Source organism: Dermacentor albipictus, unplaced genomic scaffold (genome assembly GCF_038994185.2).
Source record: "Dermacentor albipictus isolate Rhodes 1998 colony unplaced genomic scaffold, USDA_Dalb.pri_finalv2 scaffold_36, whole genome shotgun sequence".
NCBI lineage: Eukaryota > Metazoa > Arthropoda > Arachnida > Ixodida > Ixodidae > Dermacentor > Dermacentor albipictus.
Window position 1 is genome coordinate 2,061,329 of NW_027225590.1, and position 24,672 is coordinate 2,086,000.

Here is a 24,672-nt window from a genome sequence, read left to right on the forward strand (position 1 = left end):
ATACATGTGATGAGAGGCGAAGGGAAAAGCCATTCAAGGATGGCTTGAGGGAGTCCTTCGCCCCCATACTGGCAAGGACAACAGCAGAGGCGCACACGTTTTGTTCACATGGTCGTCCACTTAAACGAAACCATCATATTAAGCACAACATAGTCATAAACTTTGACAAAACCATAAAATTAAACCGATTAGTTACTGTCGGACGTAGGGCATCATGCGTTAACATACTTAACTTCACCTCAGCATTGAATGACAACACATTTCATAACAACGTACGCTTAGTAATAGTGGCATTGAAACAATATAATTAAATACCAATCGTAAAAAGCTCTAGAGGTCAATGTTAGGCTAGAAAGCACGTGTGCAAGTCAGATAATTTTGCTTCGCGAATAGCGATTTGTTTTTTATTAAACTCATTTAGTAGACGTGGAAGTGTGTTTTGGAGCATTTGCCGACCATAGCCAGTGCGACAATACGGAACATTCCATATTTCTGTTGTTCTTGTGGCATATGATGCTTCCTTTGAATGGAGAGTTACTAAACCCATGAAGAGAGAATTATGGCAGTCATAGTTAAGGCGATATTCACGCAACAATTTATACTCATATGCGTCTTGTACTCTAATTATTTTAAATTTTTTAATGAGCTCCACAGTAGAATGCCGGATTGGCACATTCTCAGTTATTCTCAAAACTCTTTTTTGCATTACTAATAGCCGCAAGAAATTTGATTGTGTAGTAGTACACCAGACCAAATGACAATAGTTTAGATAGGAAGCGAAGAGAGCATTATAGATTAACAGTTTTATTGACTTCGGAATGAAGTAGCAGTTTCTGTTTAGAATTCCCGTTATTGCACCTAACTTTTGTAATATCGCATTGATATGCTCATCCCACCACAGCAATTCTGAAAAATGCACACCAAGTACTTTAATAGACCTAATTAGCTCTATCTCTGAGCAGTGATAAACTAGGTTACGTACTACTGAAACCTTCCTGCCTATAGAATGAAACATCACAGCCTTTGTTTTCTTTGTATTTATCTTTAATTGGTTATTATCTGCCCACGTGCTAAATTCCTCTAAAATGGCATTACCTTTATGAAAAAGTTCGGCATCTGATGAAGACGAAACAAATATGTTAGTGTCGTCAGCATAAATTATAAATTTACCTTCTGAAGATATATGGACTATGTCATTTATATATAAATTAAAGAACAAAGGCCCGAGAATGCTACCTTGCGGTACTCCTGAGATTATTTGCTTTCTGTCAGATACTATTTCATTCATTGACACAAACTGACATCTTTCCGAAAGATAACCTTTCAGAAGCATAAGGGGAAGCCCACGAATGCCATAGTGACGTAATTTGTCAAATAAAATTTTATGATTTATGTAATCAAAGGCATCAAGTCTGAAGATACCCCTTTCCGCCGGCTTGACTGGGTGTAAATGGTAAAGAATGCTCCGGTAACCAGCAGCCCCAACTCATGTACCCGATGTACCAGATGTGTAGTGCCGCAGAATTGTCGGCTGCAGCTTTATCAACATCTTACGTAATAACTGGATGAATGTGTGGGCAAAAAAAATTTAAAAGTGGTCGTTCAACTACTTGTTTTAGCGGAATGTTTCGCGTGCAGTGCACTTATGCTATCTTAAGTCCGCACTATCTTAAAATAGGATTTATTAAAAAACTGTTTAATTAGAAATTGTAGAGGGAACTTTGCGATTCGGGAATTGAGGACCCAAAGTTATATTAACTGGACAAAAGCTTCTTCTCTAAACGAAATCGTCTTGGGTGCTAGAGCCTGCAGTACCTTGGCACTGCGGGTGGCCCGGTAGGGCAGTACCGAAAGAAATATGAAATAGTGCACCAGTGACCTAGATCCCTCTATCCTATCCTTTGTGAGTGCAGGCCAACTGTAACACAAGGTTTCGCTGGCACGCTGTGATGGCGGCCTTCTCTCTCTTTTTGCCTGGTGACGCCAGAAATTGTCTCGAAGCGTGCTCTATTCCGTTCAGAACCTTGTGACGGTACCGCAGCTCGGATAAGCACGACAACATTCATTTGGGCTAGATGGTGCATACTTGAATGAGAAAGGAACAGCGCTAACTAAGACCGTGATCGTCTTAGTTGGTGCTGTTCCTTCCTAATTCGGATAATCACATTTGCCGATAGCAGCAAACACACAAAGGTTTTATGGATCGGAATGAGGAGAACTCGCAATTGTCATAGCATTGGCACCAGCGCAGCTAGGAAGCAGGTGGCATTTTCTAATAGGGTGGGGAGGTCAGGGTCATTGATGCGCTATTTAATTTTTTGTTTGGGTCCAGGGCAGCCCACAACCAAAATACTGCATGCTGTAGTACCTACAACAATTTCTGTGAAGCTGTTTTTGGGCAGCATATGACTATTGGGCTTCAATTTTGCAAATGCAATATTAGCTCTAAATTTGCTAATTAAAACGTTCTTAAAATATTTTTCTGACTTCGCTTGTGAGCCATATTTTCCACGATTCCGCATCTGTATCGGCTGCCAAACCTTACAATCTGACAGCAGAATGCGCTTATCACAAGTTATTAGTGCAGCACCCTGTGTTATTTGGTGCAGAAAATAAAATGGCGTGTATACCTGCATTCGCGATCTCTGGGAACAAAAGCGAATTGGGGGTGGGGGGGGGGGGGACATGCGCTGTATCCAAGGCGACTGTGCTGGTGCTGAAACATCAATCTCTTCCCCGGAAATTTTCTATATCCTCACCTTCCCGACTACAACCCGAGGCGGGGAGGGGTGACAGAAGACCTATGGGCCCTGGGTGCCAGACGACCTAGCTACGCCACTGTTCGTACACCTTTGCGAGTTGCCACGAGACAACATGGCCTTTTAAGGTCTTCATAATTTTTTTTTGTTGAATAGCATAAAAAAATCGCGCGTACGGAGCAGCTTAAATAATTTCAACCTCGGCAAGGGCAGATGACATGACAGCAACGTACCTGTAGTTTCAACATTGTGCTGAACACTGTATCGTTCAGTTCCATTTTCTTGTCACTTTTCAAGTGTGAATTTTGCGATGCATCTTGAAAGGTCATCTTACCTCACTTATTAAATTTGACAGAGCAAAAGTGTAGACTATCGTAATGAATTTTCTATGATAGCATTAAATCCGAGGCTTCAATAAACAGCGTTGTTAATTTGTTTTCGCATATTACATGCACGTTAAGTTGCACCTTTTCTCTGGATAACTTTTTTTTCTTGCACGGAAACCAATAAACATTGAATAGCTTGCGGACTTTGTATCCTTACTGCACCTCTATTAACATTTGCTTTGAAAGGTAATTAACTTTAAAGCTAGTAAATTAAGTAAATTATTCACCTGGTATAGTGGCACAGTGACGACATACACACCTGCACCGTCCTGTAAAACTCATGCAACAATGCGAAAAGCAGGCAAACAGCCTGTTATTGTAGGGATAAAACAGTAGAAAAGGACATGTTGAAGAAAAGTAAATCAAAACTGTGCAGTGAAGTGGGCCAGTTGCATCCCTTCCTGTGAAACTTTGAATCTTTTAAGCACAAGCAGTTCTTGCACGTTCACAGCTGATCAAGTGTGCAGAAACATTCATGCCTTACATGTTTCTAATAACAGTTTCTAATAAGTTTTAGTGTATATTATTAGTGTATAAACCATATAACGATATCTGCTGTGATTACTATCTTTATAAGTAATGAATACCATGCTGCATGCAAGAACATATTGTCTGGAGATTTTAGAACAAATTTCTGCATTTCAACTAATCACAATATGTGATTTATTCAATAAAGGACCACAAACTGCTTTTTTGCAATGACACACTTATTGCAAGTTTTGCCTACATACAGGCAAGAAAAAAAATCTGCAGACAAATTGTTCAATTTATTCACCTGCCACTGTGGCTATAGGATTCTGCTGCTAGCACAAGGTGATGGGTTGAATTGCCAGCCATGGAAGTCGCATTTCTATGGGAGTCATAGGTAAAAAAAAGCTTGCGCACTTAGATTTAGTTCATCTTTTATTGAACCCTTAAACTTCCAAATACTATTGCATAGGGGGGCATGCTTATGCAAAATCTAACACCAATCGAAAGCAAAGGGCACAATTGTAAAACAACCATCTTTCTGGATAAGTCGAGTGTGTAAACATTCATTGCATCAACATGTATTGTTCAACAGCACTGCACAAATAAGCATAGCCAGGTACAGTATAGCAAGTACTCTGTCAGGAAGCTGGTTCTACAGATGTACAAATGTCAAGAAATAGATGCTCATACTACATCGCACACACAGCACAAAGAAAACCTTTATCAAGAGTTGTTCCTTCTGGCAGATGTGAGTAAGCCATAAGCAGACGAAACTTTATTGCGGGGCATTGTGTAATACCGCTTATGAAAGAATGTAGAGAGTGAAGAGGCTTTTAACGGCAGTACCTCATGCTACTCTAATAAGAGGAACGATGAGCAAAAGAATTTCTGTGAGAGCACTTAAGTTAAACAGTAACTTTTTGAAAGACAGAAAATTCCAGGTGAGAGTTGGAGGTAAATTTGGCCCACCTACAACAACAACACGGGAATACTACAAGAAGTACTACAGCCTATGGTGTACTACAGTCTATGAGAAAGCTATCTTATTCAGAAATCAAGAATGATGCAACAAGCTCTCGACAACACTGCAGACTTTTTTGCACAGTCTGGCCTCTCGCTTTCTGATAAGTTAGCTTACATCGATTCAGAAAAAAGACTAGAATCAAGAACTACCCCAGATTGCACATTGTGCTCCATATAGCTGGACAAATATGCCCGCAAGTCAGCAACCACAAATGCTCAGCTAGTGTAAGACCACGATGGCAGAGCCAGCACGTGGGTGAAACAATTATGCCATGCCTGGATGCAAATTCTACACCTGGTGAAAAGAATAATCTTAAAATCATGGGGGGTGGACGAGTGGATATTATGGAAAATCGCAGATGCTGTGCTTGTGTCCAAAGTATTGAATGATATGAACACACTTAACGTCTGCATACCATTGTCTGCATATTACATTGCTTTGTTATGTACCACTCCTTTCTGTAGTGCCTTAGGGCCTTGAAAGTATGTATAATAAATAAATAAGTAAACCAGCAGCACACAAAAAGACAACTCATTGAATACAGGCACCGGGTAATAACAGGTATTTCCAACTTAACCATGCTTGAAGACCTCTATGAGAAAGAGCAAACGAACAAGCACCTAGAGAGAGCAGAGTTGCAGCCTGTAGCACAATTTCTTTGCCTCAAGAGCTCAGAACCTGGTCCCCATATACTATGCCAGCGCTAGCATATGAGATGCAAAGACGACTACCACTCTCTTCAAAAACAACCTCAGGAGCACCTGAACTTAAAACACAACAGGCCCATACCGTGCAATATGGGGGCAACCAATTAGGCCAGGAGACTATATGCAACTGCCAAAGTCACAAAGCAAGTTGCTAATCATGAAGATGCAAGCAAACATCAGGCACATATAGTACACTGATGTGGCAATAGCAGTGTAACAGTAGTATGACACTACATAAAATTAAACCCCATATAAGATAGTACCATTCCAGGTCATCCTACACCTAGAAAAGCTGAACTGAAAGAAATCAAAGCAGCACTTGTAGTGCAAATTACACCCAGCAGAACACCATCCACAATTGCATGGATTCACCAGAAACTGTCTAGGCCTGCACATTACACGAGATTGTCAGGAAAATTGGGAGATTGACACGTGGCTTGCAAGCACATGGCCAAGAATTAAATTACGTGCAGATAATCCAAGACACAAGGGCGCTTACAAGCCCAGCATAAGAACTGAAAACTGGACGAGTTGGTGTGTATTCATTATTAACTAAATTGCAACAGGTAGACAACGGACAAGAACGAAGCACTCTGTGTGTTCACTTCGTTCTTGTCCATCATATTTCTGTTGCACTATAGTTTATGAATTCATGAGGCTGCGCAGGAGAAGAATGATACCTCTGCCCAAGGGCTTGATTTCACATCCAAATCCATGCATGTGCATGCACGCACGCACGCACGCACACACACACAGACAGAAGTGTTGTAGTGTTGCATAGCATGAAGCAGTATCAACAGGATGACACTAGAGATGGATGAGAACTAACTTTCAACTAAGGTTGATTGTAAAAATGTGGCGAGTTATACAAATTACCAGAAAAAGAAAAGACATCTTTGAAGGCTAGGTAAAAATTGGTGTTTGATGCAGCCAAACGCAAATAAGTATGCTACAGAAAGAAAATACAGAAAAATTTAAAGTGCAGGAAAAAAATTATTACAATTGCCAATCCTGCATGCCAGCACCTTTAAAAAAACACTGTTCTGTTCCAATACACAGGCTGACAGCTTGCTTATGCAAGCACACTATTCCTGTTCCACGCCATGGGAAAAAAAAAAACAAGTTTCTTGGAAGGTAGCCACATGCGCACGTGGTGATCACAATGTTTTTTTTTTCCCTGGACTTGCATATCTATATGTATTTTCTCCCTTTCCCATTTTTATGTTTGGTTTCATCAAGCACTAGCCTTTATCAGGGTTTATTGCTGTACTACTTTCTGGTAACCTTTATAAATCACTCGTTTTTCACAATAAACCTTTTAATTAGAAGTTAGCATACCCTGTTCTTACTGCTTCACACTATACATTCTTGCTACATTGGCCAAATAAAATATTTTATAAGGTACACAGAAGCATCATAAGGGCCTTGTTGACTTGTTGCAGTCTAAAAAAAAAAAATGAAGAATAGCCTGGGTGCAAATGGCACCAGAGAACACGCAGGGCGAACAAGAAAACCCAGATGATCTAACAACCAAAAGTTTAATGTACACACCGAGTAAATGCTGCTTGACAAGCAATAAACCGAACATACAGAAAAAGGAGAAGCAAAAATTATTGTGTGTTTCCTGACAGGAAATGCATCCATTTCTAATGGAGGCCATGCTCACAAAATTCTCCCAGCATTTTCGATCTACAGCTTCCATAATTTCTCTAGGCAGCCGATCTGCACAGAATGCTAGCTTCCTCTATAATGCACACTCCAATGTCATGGATGCACTGTAGAGGAAGAAGCTAGCATTCTGTGGAGATCGGCTGCCTAGAGAAATTATGGAAGCTGTAGATGCAAAGACACTGGGAGAAGCTTGTGTCAGCATGGCCTCTGTTACACTTTCAGAGATGGATGCATTTCGTGTTGGGATCTGTATGTACACACATCAGATTTTGGTTCTGCTTTTGGTGTAACTTTGATTTATTGCTTGTCGACCACCATTTACTTGGCACGTTCAATAAACTTTCATTTGTTAATGCACCCCATGATCGTCTTGGTCTCTAGCAGAAAGGTGTTCATTTTTTTTACAGTGCAGCTGTATATGCCTAGGCGAAACATTCGTGGTCCTCCAATCACAAAAACCCTAGTCTAGGGTATGAGCCATTGTTTAGGGGGGTGTGAGCCATTGCATTTGCCTTAGATGATGGACGGAGAAATTTCTTGTTGGGTAGACATAGAAATGCTTATGCATTTAAAACATATACATTTATCTACATATTATTGCAGGTAAGAGACACACAGGGCGACGGGCTTAAGATCATAATGTAATAAGGGTTGCAATGTGGGCTTGTTGGTAATGCATCTTCAAGGGGTGTACGATAACACGATTAAAAGATAGAACAAAAACACAGGGACAGATAGAACAAAAGATAGAACAGCACAAGGACACACACAGCGCTAGCACTGTGTGTCTCCCTGTGTGTCTTTCTTTGTCCCATCTTTTAATCGCGCTACCGTACACCCCTTGATAATGTCATAATTATCTCGCAGCAAAGGTGTGGTTGGCCATTGGCTACACCAATAGTGACGTAGTTTCTCTCTCGCAGCAGAGTGCACGTGCAGCAGTCTCTCTCAGACTTCCCAATAGGTTCAAAAATGTGTCCCTGTATTTAATTGAATGAAATGTGCAGCCCCGGCTTGTCATTTGGTAACTACAGTGCATAACCGAGTCATAAATATCAGGATTAACGCATTACAAAACACAAATGTGCAACGTAATTCAGAAAGACATTGATGAACCCGCTGGTTCAACACAATGAACCACTCATTGCCCTTTCCATGATGGTGATCTTGCGAAGCACAATGTATGGCATTCCAAATAAACAATGTGATAAACCCAAGCCAACGTGTGTGTAACCTCATTAAGAAACACAGACATAACCAATAATATAAAAGACTTGAATAAATTGTCGAAATTAACCCAGTGATAAACACTGGGGCTGCACATTTTAGCTTCGCTGGTTTACCATCTGTACAGGGTGCATGGCCAGTAATTTTTTTCTGTTATTGTTAAGTATTGTATAATGTTGTGCCAGTAAAACATGATGGGCTAATTGGTGCATTGTATTGGTGCTGCTTTTTTGCTGTTTTTTTTTTCTGAATGTTGTGCCCTTCTTCCTCTTGTAACTACTTTTTTATTCCCCCTCGCATAATGCTCCAACCTTGCAGCCTGCGAGGTATATAAATAAATAAGTACATAAGCACGTCATTCATTCATCTGCATACACCTCGCACCATTCCTTGCTCAACAAACGTCACTGTGTTGATGTTTCGCAGTGTGCATCTACATTAACTGCCGTTTGCGTTTCAGTATAGTTTGTGAACAGTGTAATGCATAAAAATTACATGGCATTAAGGTTATGACGTACGCAGTGCATAAGCAAACATTGCAAAAGGTGATATGTTGGATTGTTGAAAATAAGACCAATTGTATATATCACAGTTACTTGAACAGCATTTGACGCCTTGACAAAAACTTCACTTCGCATAGGTTCCAATACGTGCACTGAATCTGCAGCTTCTTTTTGCTTATTAATGTGGTCGTTACTGCATGGCCACATTGTAGATTTGAAAACAAAGTTCAGTAAATTCGTTTGTTGCAATATAAAAATATGCTTAGATCACTGCGATTGCAACACCAGAACTTGATACAAACATGCACACTATAGGATGCAGACAAATGCTCAGGACAAACTCCCGAATGCTTGCATCCGGATACTTATGAAAGTGAACAGTTTCATTCCATGGCTGTCAATGAGAAGGAGAATTGATAAGCTTAGAGATATAGCCCTTGCTTAACATTTTCGAAATGAATAATTATAGCTTGGTATCAACATTTAAGCAACCTTTCGACAGCAAGAAAAGGAATCCGTTTTTTCAGCTCTAAACATTGAATTGCAGGCAATGCAAGCAGGCATAAAATTCTGTCAATATAATCTGTTTAGGAATACTAAATTGAAATAAACATTGAGTCTTTCATTTGTACTTTCTCTGGCTGAGCAATCTAGTTTGAAATGACTCCCAAAGCATGTCGTAACAATGTTGATATAATACAGGTTAAATGCATGACTAGCTTAAGAAATATGGATGATTGCTATAAATTACAGTGAAAAAACTCTCATATCTAACAACAGTAATAATATGATAATATTTATTTCCACAGAAGAGGCTAACCGTGAGCGGCGTGCGAGGCTGAGCAGAACGCTGAAAAACTCTACGGCAAGTGCGCCTGCCGTGGGCCTACGATCCTGCATTATGAATAGCGCGTATTGAAATGGTTTTCTTGTTAGAAGTTCCGAGTATACTACCAGCGCGAGACACAGGACAACAAAGTGGATGAGAAACGTGTCTTTTAGAATGCTATGTTACAACGTACAGGTTTCTACAAAAGTGACGCTAACTGCTCAAAACATTTGATGCGTCGGCTTTTGCGCCTTTAGAAATATTTAGAGAGGACTCCCATATATATATATTGTCACGTGGTAGTGATGGTTAAGAAGGCAGCAAAACTGTGATTAACGAAAAGAGCGTTTTATTGGGCGAACTTGTGCCGTCAAAAACAGGCTACACTCAAAGCACAACGGTAGCGTCGAACACAATTGGCGATCGTCGAAAATCTGATCACCGGGTCAAGCGCGTAGGCTTTTATACATCAGCCGTCGAATGTTTCAGAGTAATCGCTGGGCCCGCGTGCCTTCCACAAAGTTCCACATTATGCGCGTCGCGCTCACATGCAATCAGATTACACAAGGTTGGGTCACAGACAGCGGATGGAAGCATCGATAACATTCTAGAAACTTCCGGTACATGCAGGCGCGTCCTGCGCTGTGCGATAACGTTTGTTAGGCGGTGAAACATGTCGCCTGGCAAAGACAAGTACATGTGTCACTATTTACAGTGCACGCACGGCGATGGACGAACCAGGCTAGCGCTAAGGTTGAATTTCACAACATAATTTTCATTCCACGTCCAGTAATCGTATAGATCATTTGCGGCTTCGTTCAGGGGCATACGCGGCCTTTTGTGTTGGTGCTTGTTGTTGCGTTTGGCGCAAGAATATGGCTAGGAGCAGGCACCGCATATGCGCAATCACGAGCAATATGCATGCATCAGTTCTTCAGAAGCTGACGCCGAGCACGGGTAGCGCGATGATGTTGGGCTGACACGACGACTTCATAGCAGCCGAATTCTGAATACTGCATATGCGGTGAGGGTAGCTATATGAACGTGTCGATAGGTCATCTTGTAGATTGTTGTAGCGCAGGCAGAACGAAACGGTCATAGAAGGCAGATGAGGCAACACACAACGCTGAACCACTTGCGAACAGCTGTTAACGTGCGCCATGTCGCACTCAACTTCAGAAACCGCCGTTGCGCGCTCCAAAACAAACCTTAACACGCTTTTAAATTACTAAACGTGAATATTATTTGGTCCTAATCAAGAAAAGTCAATAATATTATAATGTAAACGTTTATTCATTACAATAAAATAATTATGCAGCGTGTGCCACGAAACCTGGCAGTAAGCAACACTGGGCGTCACACCAGTCGCATTGTTGAAATGGCAATCATGTTAGGGTGGCTGGAAGGGCCCTTTTAGCCACGCTAATCTAGTGTTCCTCTATATGCTCCCATATACAGGAACACTACGCTAATCATGTGAAATGGGCCCTCTAAAAATAGCATAGCGAAGTGTGCGACTGCACCAATTTTCGTCATTCCAGTCGCAGCATGTGAAACAGCCTTTATGCATTTATGGAAAGCTTCACTGTATACAGGGTGCTTTCCTTTATTTATCTGCACCAAGATTGCCTATGGCAGATAGCACAATTCTAACCCTTGATCTAAATTACTTGATAAGGCAGCCATTACTTCTATGAGAAATCAAAATGGCCAATTGAAGAATAACTGAATTAACTTTTGAATTCATTACTTTATACCACATATTTCTATCTACAAATTATGGCCGCTGAGTCTGCATGGCCTAGTCACTCGGAACGAATTCTCTGGACAGCATCATTCCGAGAAAATAATTTTCAGTGTCCGTCAAGATGCATTGGTGTTCCAGATACCTTGCGCTTCAATGCATAAATGGCGGTTTCGTTAAAAAGTAACTAGAACGCCAATGCATTTCTTCGGACACTTTGGAAAATAATATCTCGGAACAGGCTCTGTCCAAAGAATCTCTTCCAAGTGACTGCGCATGCGGACTAACCTACTGTAATTCGTAGATTCGAATATGTGCGGGAAAGTAAATAATTAGAATGTTAAGTAGCGTAATTATATTAATTATTCAATTGACCATATTGATTTCTCGTAGGAGTAATGGCCGCCTCATTGAGCAATTTAGACCAAGGATTAAAATGGTGCTATTTGCCATAGGCAATCTTTAAAAAAATTGTTACAGCAAAAAAAAGATAAAAATCCTGTTTACAGATTCCAACGGCATATTGGACCTGCTGCAATTTTATCAATAAAATTTCTGTTAAATAGGCTGGAGTGCTTTTTCTTCCTCTGAAACTAATGAATTAGCGACGTTCTAGCTGTTCTACTGAATTTCAGTGAGGTTCTCAGTTTAATAGTGCACGTGTGTTTTGCTCTCCAGTTTTTCTACAAAGTACAGAAAGGCAATCCAAAGTTTAAGCGGGAGACAAATGGTGCAAATTTGCACATGATCCATCGTGCAACGCGTTGTAGTCCGACTTGCCACATGTGACGCTTCGGGACACAAGCACGGTACGATTGAGCGAGCTGCATGAACCTCCACTCAGAACCGGCACCTCTGCATGGACGCTCGGGATACGGTGTAACGTTGCGAAAAAAAGTGATAAACGGCTTTGCACAGCTCTATCATTTTACACATATAATGCCAATAAAAACATGTCTGTGCGAGCAGCATAGACGTGATTTTATAGGGCCGCGTCTGCTGTGTCGGCTCCATTAGCAGTGTTACGTTTCGCCTACGACGCGCGGTATAGCCGGCGCGGATGCAATGGATGCCGGGGCTTCGTTCAAAGCGGCGGACATTTTGGCCCGTTCAGCGCTGCCGCAACGCCTCCCCGCCAAGCGCGTCCAGGCATGTTTCAATGCCACGTGTCTTCGTGTGTGTGTGTGTGCATGTTGATGCCCACGCTTGTCAAAGCGCGGCAGCCGGGGAGAGGAGCTCCCCAAGTGTGAAGCGAAGAGGTCTGACCAGCGCCGGCCCGGCGGATGCGTCACTTCTTGTCTCAACGTGTCTCTGAGCGCGTCCGTGCCCCGCTGTCACGGGCGCCTCTCGCAAGCCGTTCCTTCTTGCCCTCAATTCCGAGAGTATAAAAGCAGCTGCCCCGGACGCCGAGAGAGGCTCCGATTTGTTCCGTCGAGTAACGTGCTCTCCCGTCTCCCCACTTCGGTCAACCTGACCGGCCGCTCTTTTGCGATGCTAGAATAAACAAGTTGTTCTGTTAGCAGTCGACTCATGCTTTGCCAGGACCTTCGGATGCTTCCAGTTGTGCCCCAGGCCGCCAGGCCAACGCTACCCTTGGGGCTTTCGACCCATCTGCGACAACTGGTGCCAGCGGTGAGGTTGCAACAACTGTTTGCCAGCGGTGAGATCGCGACAACGGAAGCCAGCAGCGAAGATATACGGTTGACCGTATGCTGAGCAGCACAACGTGCATCCGGGAGCAGTGCAACGAGCCCTGTGTGATGACTGGTTGCCTGCAGCGGAACGACTGCACTGAATTCTTGACTGCGAGGTTTGGTGAGTGCAGGACTTTCTTCTTCTGAGTTTTGCCAGGCTTTTGTTAGTGTCAGAAACAGAGCTGGTAATTGTGGTTGTCGTTGCTGCCGGGTTAGTTTACGGCAAGACAATAGTAGGCAGTAGAGAAAGCAGCATTCAGAGCAGCCATGGATTTGAAATCGTTGCGCAAACCGAAATTGCTGCAGCTTGCAAGGAAGTTGGGTCTGGATGTCTCAGACAAACTCAGAAAACCAGAACTGCTAAGGGCTATTTTTGAGTTAGAAGCTGAGGATGACGAGCTGTCGGAATGCCTTGAGACCATTGAGGAGAGGGCAAAAAGACAGGAGCGCGAACGTAAAGAGCGCGACCGTCAACACGCTTTGGAAATGAAGCGTCTCGAGATAGAGATGGAACGCGCTCGTAATGGAAGTCAGGCACACGGTGCAGGAGAACGAGTATTGTTCAAAATGACTGACCTGATGCGGCCGTTTAAGCTTGGAGAGGACATTGGTTCCTGGTTAACTTTGAGCGAACGTGCGAGAAGCAGGGGTTCTCTCGGGAAACGTGACCACAGCGCTTGCTCACTTTGTTACCCGGCGAGGCGGCCGACGTAGTCGCTCGCTTGAAGAGAGAGGAGGCAGAGGATTTCGACAAAGTGAAATCGAGTTTGCTAAAAAAGTACAGGCTGTCAGCGGAGGCGTTCCGTTGGAAGTTTCGGGAAAATGAGAAAGGCAGAAGTGAGTCATATACAGAGTTTGCCTACAGGCTTATGTCAAACATGCAGGAGTGGCTCAAAGAAGAGAAAGCGTTTGGTGACCACGAGAAAGTTCTGCAGTGTTTCGGGCTGGAACAGTTTTATAGTCGGTTACCTGAGAACGTGCGGTACTGGGTCTTGGATAGGCCAGACGTTAGTACGGTGGCTAGAGCCGCTGAGCTAGCCGAAGAGTTTTTGACGCATCGGGCTCGCGGAGCTAAGGACGGTCAATAGGGTGAATTTGGCTCCAAGTTTGAGAGGCCGAAGTTCACACCCATGAGAGCAAAGGGGAACACACGTAGTGCGGATGCGAGTGAAAGCAGTCCGACTGAACGTAAGGAGACAGCGGCAGCCGAACGCAGAAAGCGGTTCGAGACGAGGCAAGCGCGCGTGTTATATGTGTCAGAAGCCGGGTCACTTTTTGGCGCAGTGTCCAGAAACAAAAACAAAAGTCGTGTTTTTGTCATTATGCAGCAGCACTGACGAGAACATGAAGCTTCTCGAGCCTTACATGCGAGTCCTCCTCGTGAACGGGAAAGAGTGCCGAGTGCTTCGCGATTCCGCAGCTACGATGGATGTAGTTCACCCCTCTTACGTAGAACCCGATATGTTCACGGGCGAGTGCGCATGGATCAAGCAAGCCGTGGAAGCTCATAGCGTGTGTCTGCCCGTAGCAAAAGTGCTTATTGAAGGACCTCTCGGAGCGCTTGAGACGGAGGCCGCAGTGTCATCTATGCTGCCTCCCTCCCCCCCAGTACCCGTACCTATTTTCGAACAGGTCCGATCACCTCCTGCGCGAGGAGGGGCTTTTGCTTGGTGAGGCTAGCGTTCAGGCCTTAACCAGATCGAGAGTTCGGGAGCTCGCTGCAAAGGCGGTAGTTGCGGGGCCGACGTTGCCGAACAATGAGAAAGGGTCGGAGGCGCAGCAAGCTGATATTCAGAGCACGTCCGAACTGAATAAAATTGAGCCTGTAGCGTTGAAGGCACCAGATACTGGAGAGGAAATGCCCGACACGGGAAAGTTAGATGAGCTATCTGCAGATTTGCTCATCGCGCCTACGTCAAATGAACTTAATAGGTTGCTAAAAGTCAGCCGGTCGGCTTTGATAGCCGAGCAAAAAAAGGATGGCAGCCTAGAAAACATGCACTTCAATGTCAAGGAAGGTATCGCCAAGAAAAATGCTCGTTTTGTAGAAAGAGGTGGGGTCCTGTGCCGGAAGTATCTAGACCGCAGGAGAGTGGAATTCGATCAGCTGATCGTGCCTCAGTGCTACCGTCAGGATCTGTTGCGCTCGTCGCATGGGGGTTCGTGGTCCGGACACCTAGGAGTTAAGAAAACTAAGGACCGTCTCTTGCAAGAGTACTATTGGCCAAGGTGTTTTCGGGACGCAGACCACTTTGTGAGGACATGTGACACCTGTCAGCGGGTGGGCAAACCAGGTGACAAATCGAGGGCGCCGTTGAAGTTGGTACCTATCATTACGGAGCCTTTTAGACGGCTCGTTATTGATACAATGGGACCTCTGCCGGTAACAACCACGGGGTACAGACACATTTTGACTGTGGTCTGCCCAGCGACAAAGTTACCTGAAGCAGTACCGCTTAAAGAACTCAGCTCAGTTGAGATAGTCAATGCACTACTGTTCATATTTGCGCGAGTTGGTTTTCCTGCGGAAATCCAGTCAGATCAGGGCACAGTGTTTACTAGCATTTTGACGACAGCCTTTCTCGAAAGGTGCGGGGTAAAGCTGTTACACAGCTCAGTGTACCTCCCACAGTCGAATTCCGTTGAGAAGCTCCACTCCGTCATGAAGCGCGTGTTGAGGGCATTGTGGTTTGAACAACAAACTGACTGGGAGCTGTGTCTGCCTGGGGTGATGTTTGCATTGAGGACCGCGCCGCATGAGGCTACGGGGTTTTCGCCAGCTGAGCTAGTGTACGGTCGCTCGCTGCGATCTCCGCTTCGCATGCTTCGAGACGGATTACTGTCCTCTCCAATGGCTGCAGACCATCTCTTCTACAAATGGCCGCCTCCTGCGCTGGAGCCTCGCTTTGCAACAATATTCCTTTGAGGTGCGTTACAAAAAGGGGAGTCTCAATGGTAGCGCCGATGGCTTAAGTCGAAGCCCCTAACGTAGGAATCAGCCTCAGAGTTGTTTGTTACTGATGTTTTTCTTCCTGTGGCAGGACTTCTAACATATTGCTTTTGTTTAGTGTTTCAAAGTGATGACGTGCTTTCTAGTGCAATTTTCCCATTTGTGGACGCATTCTGAGTGCTGCTAGACTACTGTAAGGAACTAGGCAGTAGTATAAAAGGGGAAAGAGCCTGGCAGGGCTTAGTGAGGGTTGTGTCGTGCTTGCTGACTGAGCGGTTGAGTTTCGGCGTAGTTCTAACGCTTGCTGGGAACGAGAACAAAATGGCAACTCTCCCGAAGTCACTTTGCAGTGTCCTGTGTGAACCAGAACGTGAGAACGAGGCCTTCTCTGTGCGCTGCGCTCAAGAAACGCCGAAAGACGACCGACTTCGGTTATGAGCATCATCGAGCGACACCCCTCCGGACAGCGGATGCAGTCCCCTGACCATCGGGATCTCCTTCTCCCGGCGGGGCGGTCTGTTACGTTTCGCCTACGACGCGCGGTATAGCCGGCGCGGATGCAACGGACGCCGGGGCTTCGTTCAAAGCGGCAGACATTTTGGCCCGTTCAGCGCTGGCGCAACGCCTCCCCGCCAAGCGCGTCCAGGCATGTTTCAATGCCACGTGTCTTCGTGCGTGTGTGTGTGTGTGTGTGCATGTTGGTGTCCACGCTTGTCAAAGCGCGGCAGCCGGGGAGAGGAGCTCCCCAAGTGTGAAGCGAGGAGGTCTGACCGGCGCCGGCCCGGCGAATGCGTCACTTCTTGTCTCAACGTGTCTCTCAGCGCGTCCGTGCCCCGCCGTCACGGGTGCCTCTCGCAAGCCGTTCCTTCTTGCCCTCGACTTCGAGAGTATAAAAGCAGCTGCCCCGGACGCCGAGAGAGGCTCCGATTTCTTCTGTCGAGTAACGTGCTCTCCCGTCTCTCCACTTCGGTCGACCTGACCGGCCGCTCTTTTGCGATGCTAGAATAAACAAGTTGTTCTGTTAGCAGTCGACTCATGCTTTGCCAGGACCTTCGGATGCTTCCAGTTGTGCCCCAGGCCGCCAGGCCAACGCTACCCTTGGGGCTTGCGACCCATATGCAACAGCCGCCGCCGCTGGGCTGTGAAAATAAGAGAATGGTGGGGCTTGCGACATGACCGAATGCAGCTCTTAAAAATATATGGCGCCTGTTGGTCAGCACAATGTGTACACAATTATTTCGTGCTAAAATTGCAATACATTTTATTTTATCGACGCCAAGGGTAGCGAATGAGCTAGCCGGCAATGTTCAGCGAACTCACTTGCAGTGAAGCAGATTTCTATCGTGCAAGAAAGTTCTTAATCTTTCCTTTTTGTGCTGATCTAACAGCTCTAGAAATATAATTACGTTTGTAGACATTCAAGCAGTTTGAAACACTGTCAGTAACAAAGCACGAAGTCGTGTCTTCAAAAGCATCTATGAGTGAGCCCAGTGAGTGCGCGCTGTCGTGCGTCTTTGTGGATGCCGACCACCATTCCTCACGAGGCACGGCAGACGCAAGGCGCGTAGATGCGAGCTTGCGCGCATCTGCAAGCATACGTGTAGTCTGGGCTTAATGCCGTTACTCGTAGACATCAACATGTCCGGTACCGATGCATGCGAAAGTGACCGAGAATATTACTGACTGCATTTTTGGTATATGCATGGCCAGCAGGCTTCTATTTCTATGATTTCATTTATCTGCAAACTCCCTGTAGCTCATTTTTTCCCGTTATTACAGCTTTGAGTTAATAGTGTGGGGTTCTCCCACCCATGCTCTTGGGACAAAGGAACGACAACACAGTAATGCAAACAATCACAAGGGCATTTATTGCACCTTTCATAGATCAATGCCTGCTAGCCGAGTTGCTATCCACAAAACATGCCGATGGGCGCGCGACAAATCTAGAAGTCCGACTCACCGCGACCGGATAACGAGCGAATATGTTCGCCCCATGCTGGATCCCACGCCTGGTCGTTCGCGTGTACGGTCACGCGAACGGGAAGGCGGCCACGCGAGACGGTCTCGCAGAAGCATGGATCGGCGCCCGCGCGGGACGTCCGCGGCGCTTGCCGGCCCGCAACACAGGAGCGCATGTTCTCCAAGGTCGATCCAAATAGGTCACGAAGCTTCGGGCAAAAAGCGGTTCGGTACAGATTGTCACCGACATCAGCAAGGGGGGTTATGGAAGCAGCGATTGGAGCGCGGCTATGTTTGGAAGGAACAAACATTGGGAATGAAAAAAGCGTTTTTTAATTCAAGCGAGACACAGTTAGATTCATGCAACGAAAATAAAATTCCTGCTCAGTTTTATACATTCGTGATGAGTTAAGAAAGTACAAGTTTATTCCATTTTATTATTAACAAATGCATTTATTTTCAGCGCCCATCACTCGCGGTGCAATGCACGTCTTGAAATGTGCAGAAAGGCGCACACGTAAAGTTCTCCTGTTGAAATACGCCCCCCTCACAGTTTGTGCTTTCTTGCTTTTCGAAGTTTGTCCAATTTGGTGACGCGGGTAGCTTCATCGCTTCTTAAAGGAGTACTGACACAAAAAAAATTCACGTGGTTTTTTCTGCTTTAATAAGTAATTAATGACCCAGTAATCGCGGCACGAAACCTCATTTACTCCAGAGTGCGACAGATATTTGCAGTCTTTTTTTTTTGTAGCGACCAGTCGAAGTTTCGGTTCCAGAGAGAAACGAGACGGTACAAACGGGAATGTAAACAAAGTGGTCACGTGTTCGCAAAAAACATGACGTATGCTCTGACGCGCAGCCTGCGTGCGCGACCAACTTGCTGCATATTGTTGTGTGACTGCCGCATCGGTCGGACGACCGCAGCCAATGACCGCGCCGGTAGCGTGAACGTCATGGTAACGTGATAGACCCGGCGGGGCCGTCGAGCGGGCGCCTCGCCGCTCCGATCATGTGTTTTTTTTAACGCGATAGCGTTAAGGAGCTCGTGTCGCAGAAAAGTCGGTGTCGGCGGCGTTGGCCGTGAGCGATAAATCACGGCAGGCACTTCATAAATAAAAAGCAACTTCCAAGATGGGCTGGGTGGGAATCGAATCAGGGTCTCCGGAGTGTGAGACGGAGACGCTACCACTCAGCCACGAGTTCGATGCTTCCAAGCGGTACAAACGCGCCTCTAGTGAATGCGGTGTTGCCTTCGAAACGAGCCGGGGAAAGTTATACTGTGGTGTATATCGGTAATTATGAACATGTAACTTACAGAAGTCGCAATTACACGAGTAGCGAAGTGCGTTTCCGCTGCATTTCTTCTGCGCTTTCCGCACACGCAGAGCCATCTTGCGGCAAACACAGAAGACCCCCTCTTCTCCATGTACGGCGCTGCCCCGACAGATGGCGCGCCACGCGCGCATTGGAGCTGTTCGAGGACCGGTGCGAGGCGGGTTGCGGCCCGGACTCTCTCCCCTGACAACGCTTCGCCTTGCTCCCTTTGCAGAATCAAGCGTCCTTCCTTTCTTTAGATCGCTATCTGTCTATCTCTCTGCCCGTGCCGATCACGACGTTTGGCTGGCGTGCATCATTTCCCCCTCCGAGATACCGAGTTCTTTGGTTCGTTCCGCTTGCTCAGGCGCACGTTTCGCTGCTGCGCTGAACGCTGCGTTGCTCGACCATATGGCTCGACGCTCACCGCGTCCGATGCGGGGCGCCTCGTAAGTGATGGCTGCCCTGTAACCCATTGTCTTACACTCCTTGGCGGGTCGACGGGAACGCTGTCGCGTTCCACTCTTGAAGGCGAAGCTTAAGCGTCCTCCAATTTTTTCTTTCCCTGGTCGAAACGCGGGCCTCTTTCGCCGCTGACGGCGGCACATAAATGGGCTACAATTTGTTTCTGACACGAAATAAATTATAGAATAAAGTGACCGCGAAAGAGTGCGAGTTATAAAACGTTGTGCGAAATAGTAAATCGTTGGCGTGATTTCTACTCGGACGCGGTAAGCGCAGACGCGCCAGCAATCGTCTGTATACGAAGCGGCTCGCCTAACTGGCCTGTTTACTTATCGCTACAAACGGCGCCTGGAAAACTAACCGTATTTTCACTTAAGAGAAGCATAAATGTTCAGGCATTGATTGTGCTGACGAATTTAGGCGCTTTATTACGAGCTGCGGACGCATCGCAAGGACCCTCGGCCACGGATAGACGGCCGGCGAGCTAGGCCTACATCGTCTCCCAGCGATCGCAAGCTCGCTTGGCATGCTCGTTCGCTCTTGTCGGCGCCAATAAAATCAAATGTGCTGCAATTTAAGCGTGACATAACTGTGTACACGTTGTGCCGACTAACATAGGCGCTTCGTTATGCGAGCTGCAAGCGATCGTGTCACAAGCGCAACCGGTGTCGGATTCGATGGCCCACCAAGCTATGCATGCCGGCTCTTGGCCATCGGCGGCTGTCAACGGATCCGATACTGCTAACGCGGCCTTGCGGAAACACGTTACAGTGCTCGCATAGACGTAGTTATATTGTCATCGTTTGTTTCAAACAAGATAGCTGTGCAAATACGGGTGCTTCCACTTTCTGTTCGAAGTTGCGTAGCATTCCGGACTTCCACGCAGGGGCGCCGATTCTGGGCCGCCGCTCGCTCATTCGTACCATGTGTCCCGAATCGCCGCATGCGGCAAGTCGCACACGACGCGCCGTACTACAGATCGCACGGTAAATCGCGCCATGTATCTCGCGCTTTAGACGTGGCCAATCACTTAGCGACTCAGACATTGCAGCCGGCGATGGCGAGGACGAACCTCAACAAAACCTGCGCATCGGCCACAATCAATGGTAAGACACAACAAATCGGCGTTGAACGTTGTGGCAGCGCAGTCAAGCTGATAGTGTGGGAAATATCCCGATGGACACGACAAAACCTGCTGTTGCAGTGACACGGAGAGCGTCCCACTACAAGTACAACAGCTAGAACAAGCAACAACAGAGGGTAAGAGCACATGTAAGCCGCATGGCAGCCAACGAAAATTCGTGACGTAGCCACATCACGTAGCGTTTTCTTGGCTATTTACAATCACGGTTGATGTCAATGTTGCGAGGTGCTCTGTTTGGCGTTTGGCTGCGCGCACGTACTTTAAAATTGATTTTAAATATGTTCTAAGCGATATTCGCCGCGGATACTTTATAGACGATGTGTGTGTGACCAACTAAATCGATCTCACAAGTTATCTCGACTTCAAATTTTTGTGTCAGTGCACCTTTAATCTGTTCAATCAAAAGTAGTGAGTTACGACGGCCAGATAATTGTGTAGTTGTTTTCGTGCGACCGCGCTGGCCGACGAGCTTGGCGTCCGACGATAGGATCAGCACTCTGCACCTAAAGCTTTCGTCGGCCTCCAAAGAAAGTATGTTCTGTGCAGGGGTGCGATTTCGACAACTGTACGGCTGGCTTTTCCTACATCGCTTTCCGCGCTGAAAGCTTGAAACGCCCATCGTGTCGAATGGCGGGGCATTTGAATATATAGCTCCAAAAGCAGGCCAGCAAAACAAACTTCGTGCCTTCGAAAACAAAATGACGTCACTTCGCCTTTTAACGGACATGGCGTCACAATTTTTTATTCCGCCGGAAGTGTTCCCACCACATACAGATAGCGCTAAGCCCCATGAACCGCCGATGGACCGCCATGTTTTGAACGTATGGGCTCCTATGGAAGCTTCGCTACCAGGTATATTTACCTTGTGTTCTCCCCTGCGCCCCCAAGTAACCCTGCCGTGAGGCGGCGTTAGCAGCGCAACAATTGCGCCATCTCTCGCACTGCGCTTCAACCACACGGACCGCCGCGGGCGCCCTGCCCACGCGGCGAAGCCGCACTGCAGGTGATGGGAGCTATGGGGAAAACAAGGTATCAGGGGATGTGTGAGAGTCACGCATCCCCACAATAGGGATTTACTGTATGTGTGGTTATTGAGCAGGCTCTCTTCTTTCGGTTTGTTTTTATGCGAAGCATATTACGAGAGCTCAACCCAGCTCCTCAGGCGCGGCGGTGTCGCCTTCAATACAACGTGACACCGTGACGTCACGACAGAGGAGAAACGGGGCTCCAACTTGCGCCGTCGTGGCGGTATATAAGCAGCTGCGCTTGCCTCTGCTAGACACTCACGAGGTGAGATGCCTCCTGGAGTCAGAGCTGCTTGTTGGAATGAGAAGCGAAGGTTGTGGCGTGCTACAGAGACTGATTTTCTAGGTGGCTTTGGCTCAACTCTTGCAAGATGGGCTGGGTGGGAATCGAACCAGGGTCTCCGGAGTGTGAGACGGAGACGCTACCACTGAGCCACGAGTACGATGCTTCAAAGCGGTACAAAAGCGCCTCTAGTGAATGCGGTGTTGCCTTAGAAACGAGCTGTTTCTCAGGCGTGCGTCGCTTGCTGAGGCGCACATTTCGTTGCCGCGCCGAACGCTGCGTTGCTCGACGCTCACCGCGTCCAATGCGGGGCGCGTAGTCGCTGCGCCGTAGCCCATTGTCTTACACCCCTTGGAGGGTCGACGGGAACGCCGTCGCGTTCCACTCTTGAAGGCGAAGCAGAGTAACGCATGAGTTGTTTCTTCGTCTAGCCGAACCAAATATAGCCAAGCAACAGCAGTTCACCAGGCTAAACAGTGGTTCAACAACTAAAATAAAGGCTAGTATGCTTCGCATCCTGGGCTTAACCTTAGCTAAGCCACAGCCATTTTTTTGCACTAATGATCTACATCAGGTAATTTTTTACAAGTGGCCCAGTGTCTTCAAAATACTGGACTGCATGTGGGACAATCGATTCTGTTCCTGTTCTTTACCTGAAGTATTTTTTAGTCCAAGTGAGCAGCTCATATTTGTGGATGCACAATGAAGCTCACATAATAATTATACATTCTTAGTCTATTCTGCTGCTGTATACTTTAGTGATGCTGAGCACAGGTGCGCATAGTGTACATAATACTGCAACGATAATGCAACAAGTCGTGCCATACAGAACGAAAGGAGTGAACAAACACAATGGTCTCATTTTCTAGCTGACAACTGCTGTTTGTAATATTAATGCACTAAAAAATTGGACATGTGTAGTGTCTTTAACCTTAAGGTTGAGGTGTGCTAGGTGGATACTCACAGGCCTCTCTACGCTGATTTCTGCAGAAGGGTCTGCCAGCACTACAACTCACCCGTACAGACCAACTTCGACCCGGTGAGTGGGTGGTTGCCATGGGAAGTCCGCTTGCCCTCAACAACACCATCACGGCTGGTGTGGTCAGTTCCGTGCACCGTTCAAGCAAGGAGCTCGGCATTCACAATGAGATGGACTACATCCAGACTGATGCCGCCATCAATTTTGGCAACTCGGGAGGACCTCTCATCAACCTGGCTAGTGCTCCTCTCTTTCCATTTATTTTGTGCTTTCTAATGCACATATAAGCCTTATGGGACACCCCAGAGTTTTATGAGGCTTGGAAAGAAATGACTGCTGCGGTGCCTTGATTCTGTAGTCATACTACAGTAACTTCTGTATATAGCGAAACTTGAGTGAACTTCAGAGTACATCAGGAATGTGTTGGACCAAGTGAGAGGTCATTAAAGCAAAATTAGGGGTGTGCAAATATTCGAAAAGTTCAAATATTATTGAATATTGTATTTTTAATATTCGTGTTTGATTCAAAAAATAGATATTCGAAAATGTTGAAATGTTCGCTTGGATGCGAATATTCAAATCTTATCGAATTTATTGCTAGTTGTGCGAAAGCAAACACGGTTTTTAGCATTTGCTTCTATTGAATCAGAATATCGGGGCGATTTTCTGCTTAATTTTGTTATGATTTCGAGATGCCAGCGAAATTTCTCCTGTAAAGCACACTTGGACACTAAATGTATAAATTGTGCGGAAAAGCCAGCCTTTCAGCAGCAAGGGACACGGGTTTGGAGACTGCGAGGTGGCACATTTTTTTTTTCTTCCCTTTTTTTCAGTGCCATTCTCAATTCTGAGCATATTGCTTGGCAAGAAGTGCGATGAGTGACGACTGGCACAGGGTCAAATGCCTCCGGTTGGACGGGCATTTGATGCAGCATAATAAGGCACAGGCTGGCAAGGAGAGCTAGTGGGTATTACTGAGTTTTCCAAGTTAGCATGAGCCAAATGCACAACTTTTTAGTATAACGGCTTGCTAGTGTAGTTTATCATTGACAATGCAGATTGGGATGTTCCATCATAACAAATTAACCCAACTTGCTAATAAATGCATGTGCATATGATTATTGGATTTGATATTCAAAGCTTAGTCTTCATGTTCGAGTCATATTCGATTCGTATTAGAATAGTTTGATATTCGTGCACCCCTAAGCAGTGCACATTTAGGAGCTTGCTATTCTGACAGCAGAGGGACTAATGTAGAAAGGTGACACAAAATAGATATGCAAGTACTAGGTCATTTTTCGTGGTGAGAAACAGAACAATCAGATAAGCAGTGGCAAAAATGATTGACATAATGGTGGATGTCAAACATCAATGATGCAGCCACAATTTACCAATCTCACCATGCTCAGAGCGCATGTGCACCTGTTTTTCCAGTGTCATGATGCCTGTAATCCTTGCCACTCTCCCACTGTACTTGGGTTCAAAGTAACCGCGAGGCAAAGGCTGGGGAGAACTCTATTCGATTTTCAGGGAATGAT

The 24,672-nt window shown here is 45.9% G+C and overlaps 1 protein-coding gene across 3 annotated transcripts in view; it reads left to right on the plus strand.

Moving 5' to 3' along the window:
* LOC135900791 (serine protease HTRA2, mitochondrial-like) overlaps positions 1-23,599 on the plus strand; it is a 74,230-nt gene extending 50,631 nt beyond the window's left edge. The window contains exon 4 of one of the 3 annotated variants that reach the window (XM_070529937.1): positions 23,146-23,599. In XM_070529937.1, coding sequence (XP_070386038.1) covers positions 23,146-23,421 — 276 coding nt within the window. In that variant the 3' untranslated portion in view covers positions 23,422-23,599. The remainder of the gene's footprint in view (positions 1-23,145) is intronic. The other 2 variants (XM_070529938.1, XM_070529936.1) reach the window with 2 other exon arrangements.
* The last annotated feature ends 1,073 nt before the right edge of the window (positions 23,600-24,672 follow it).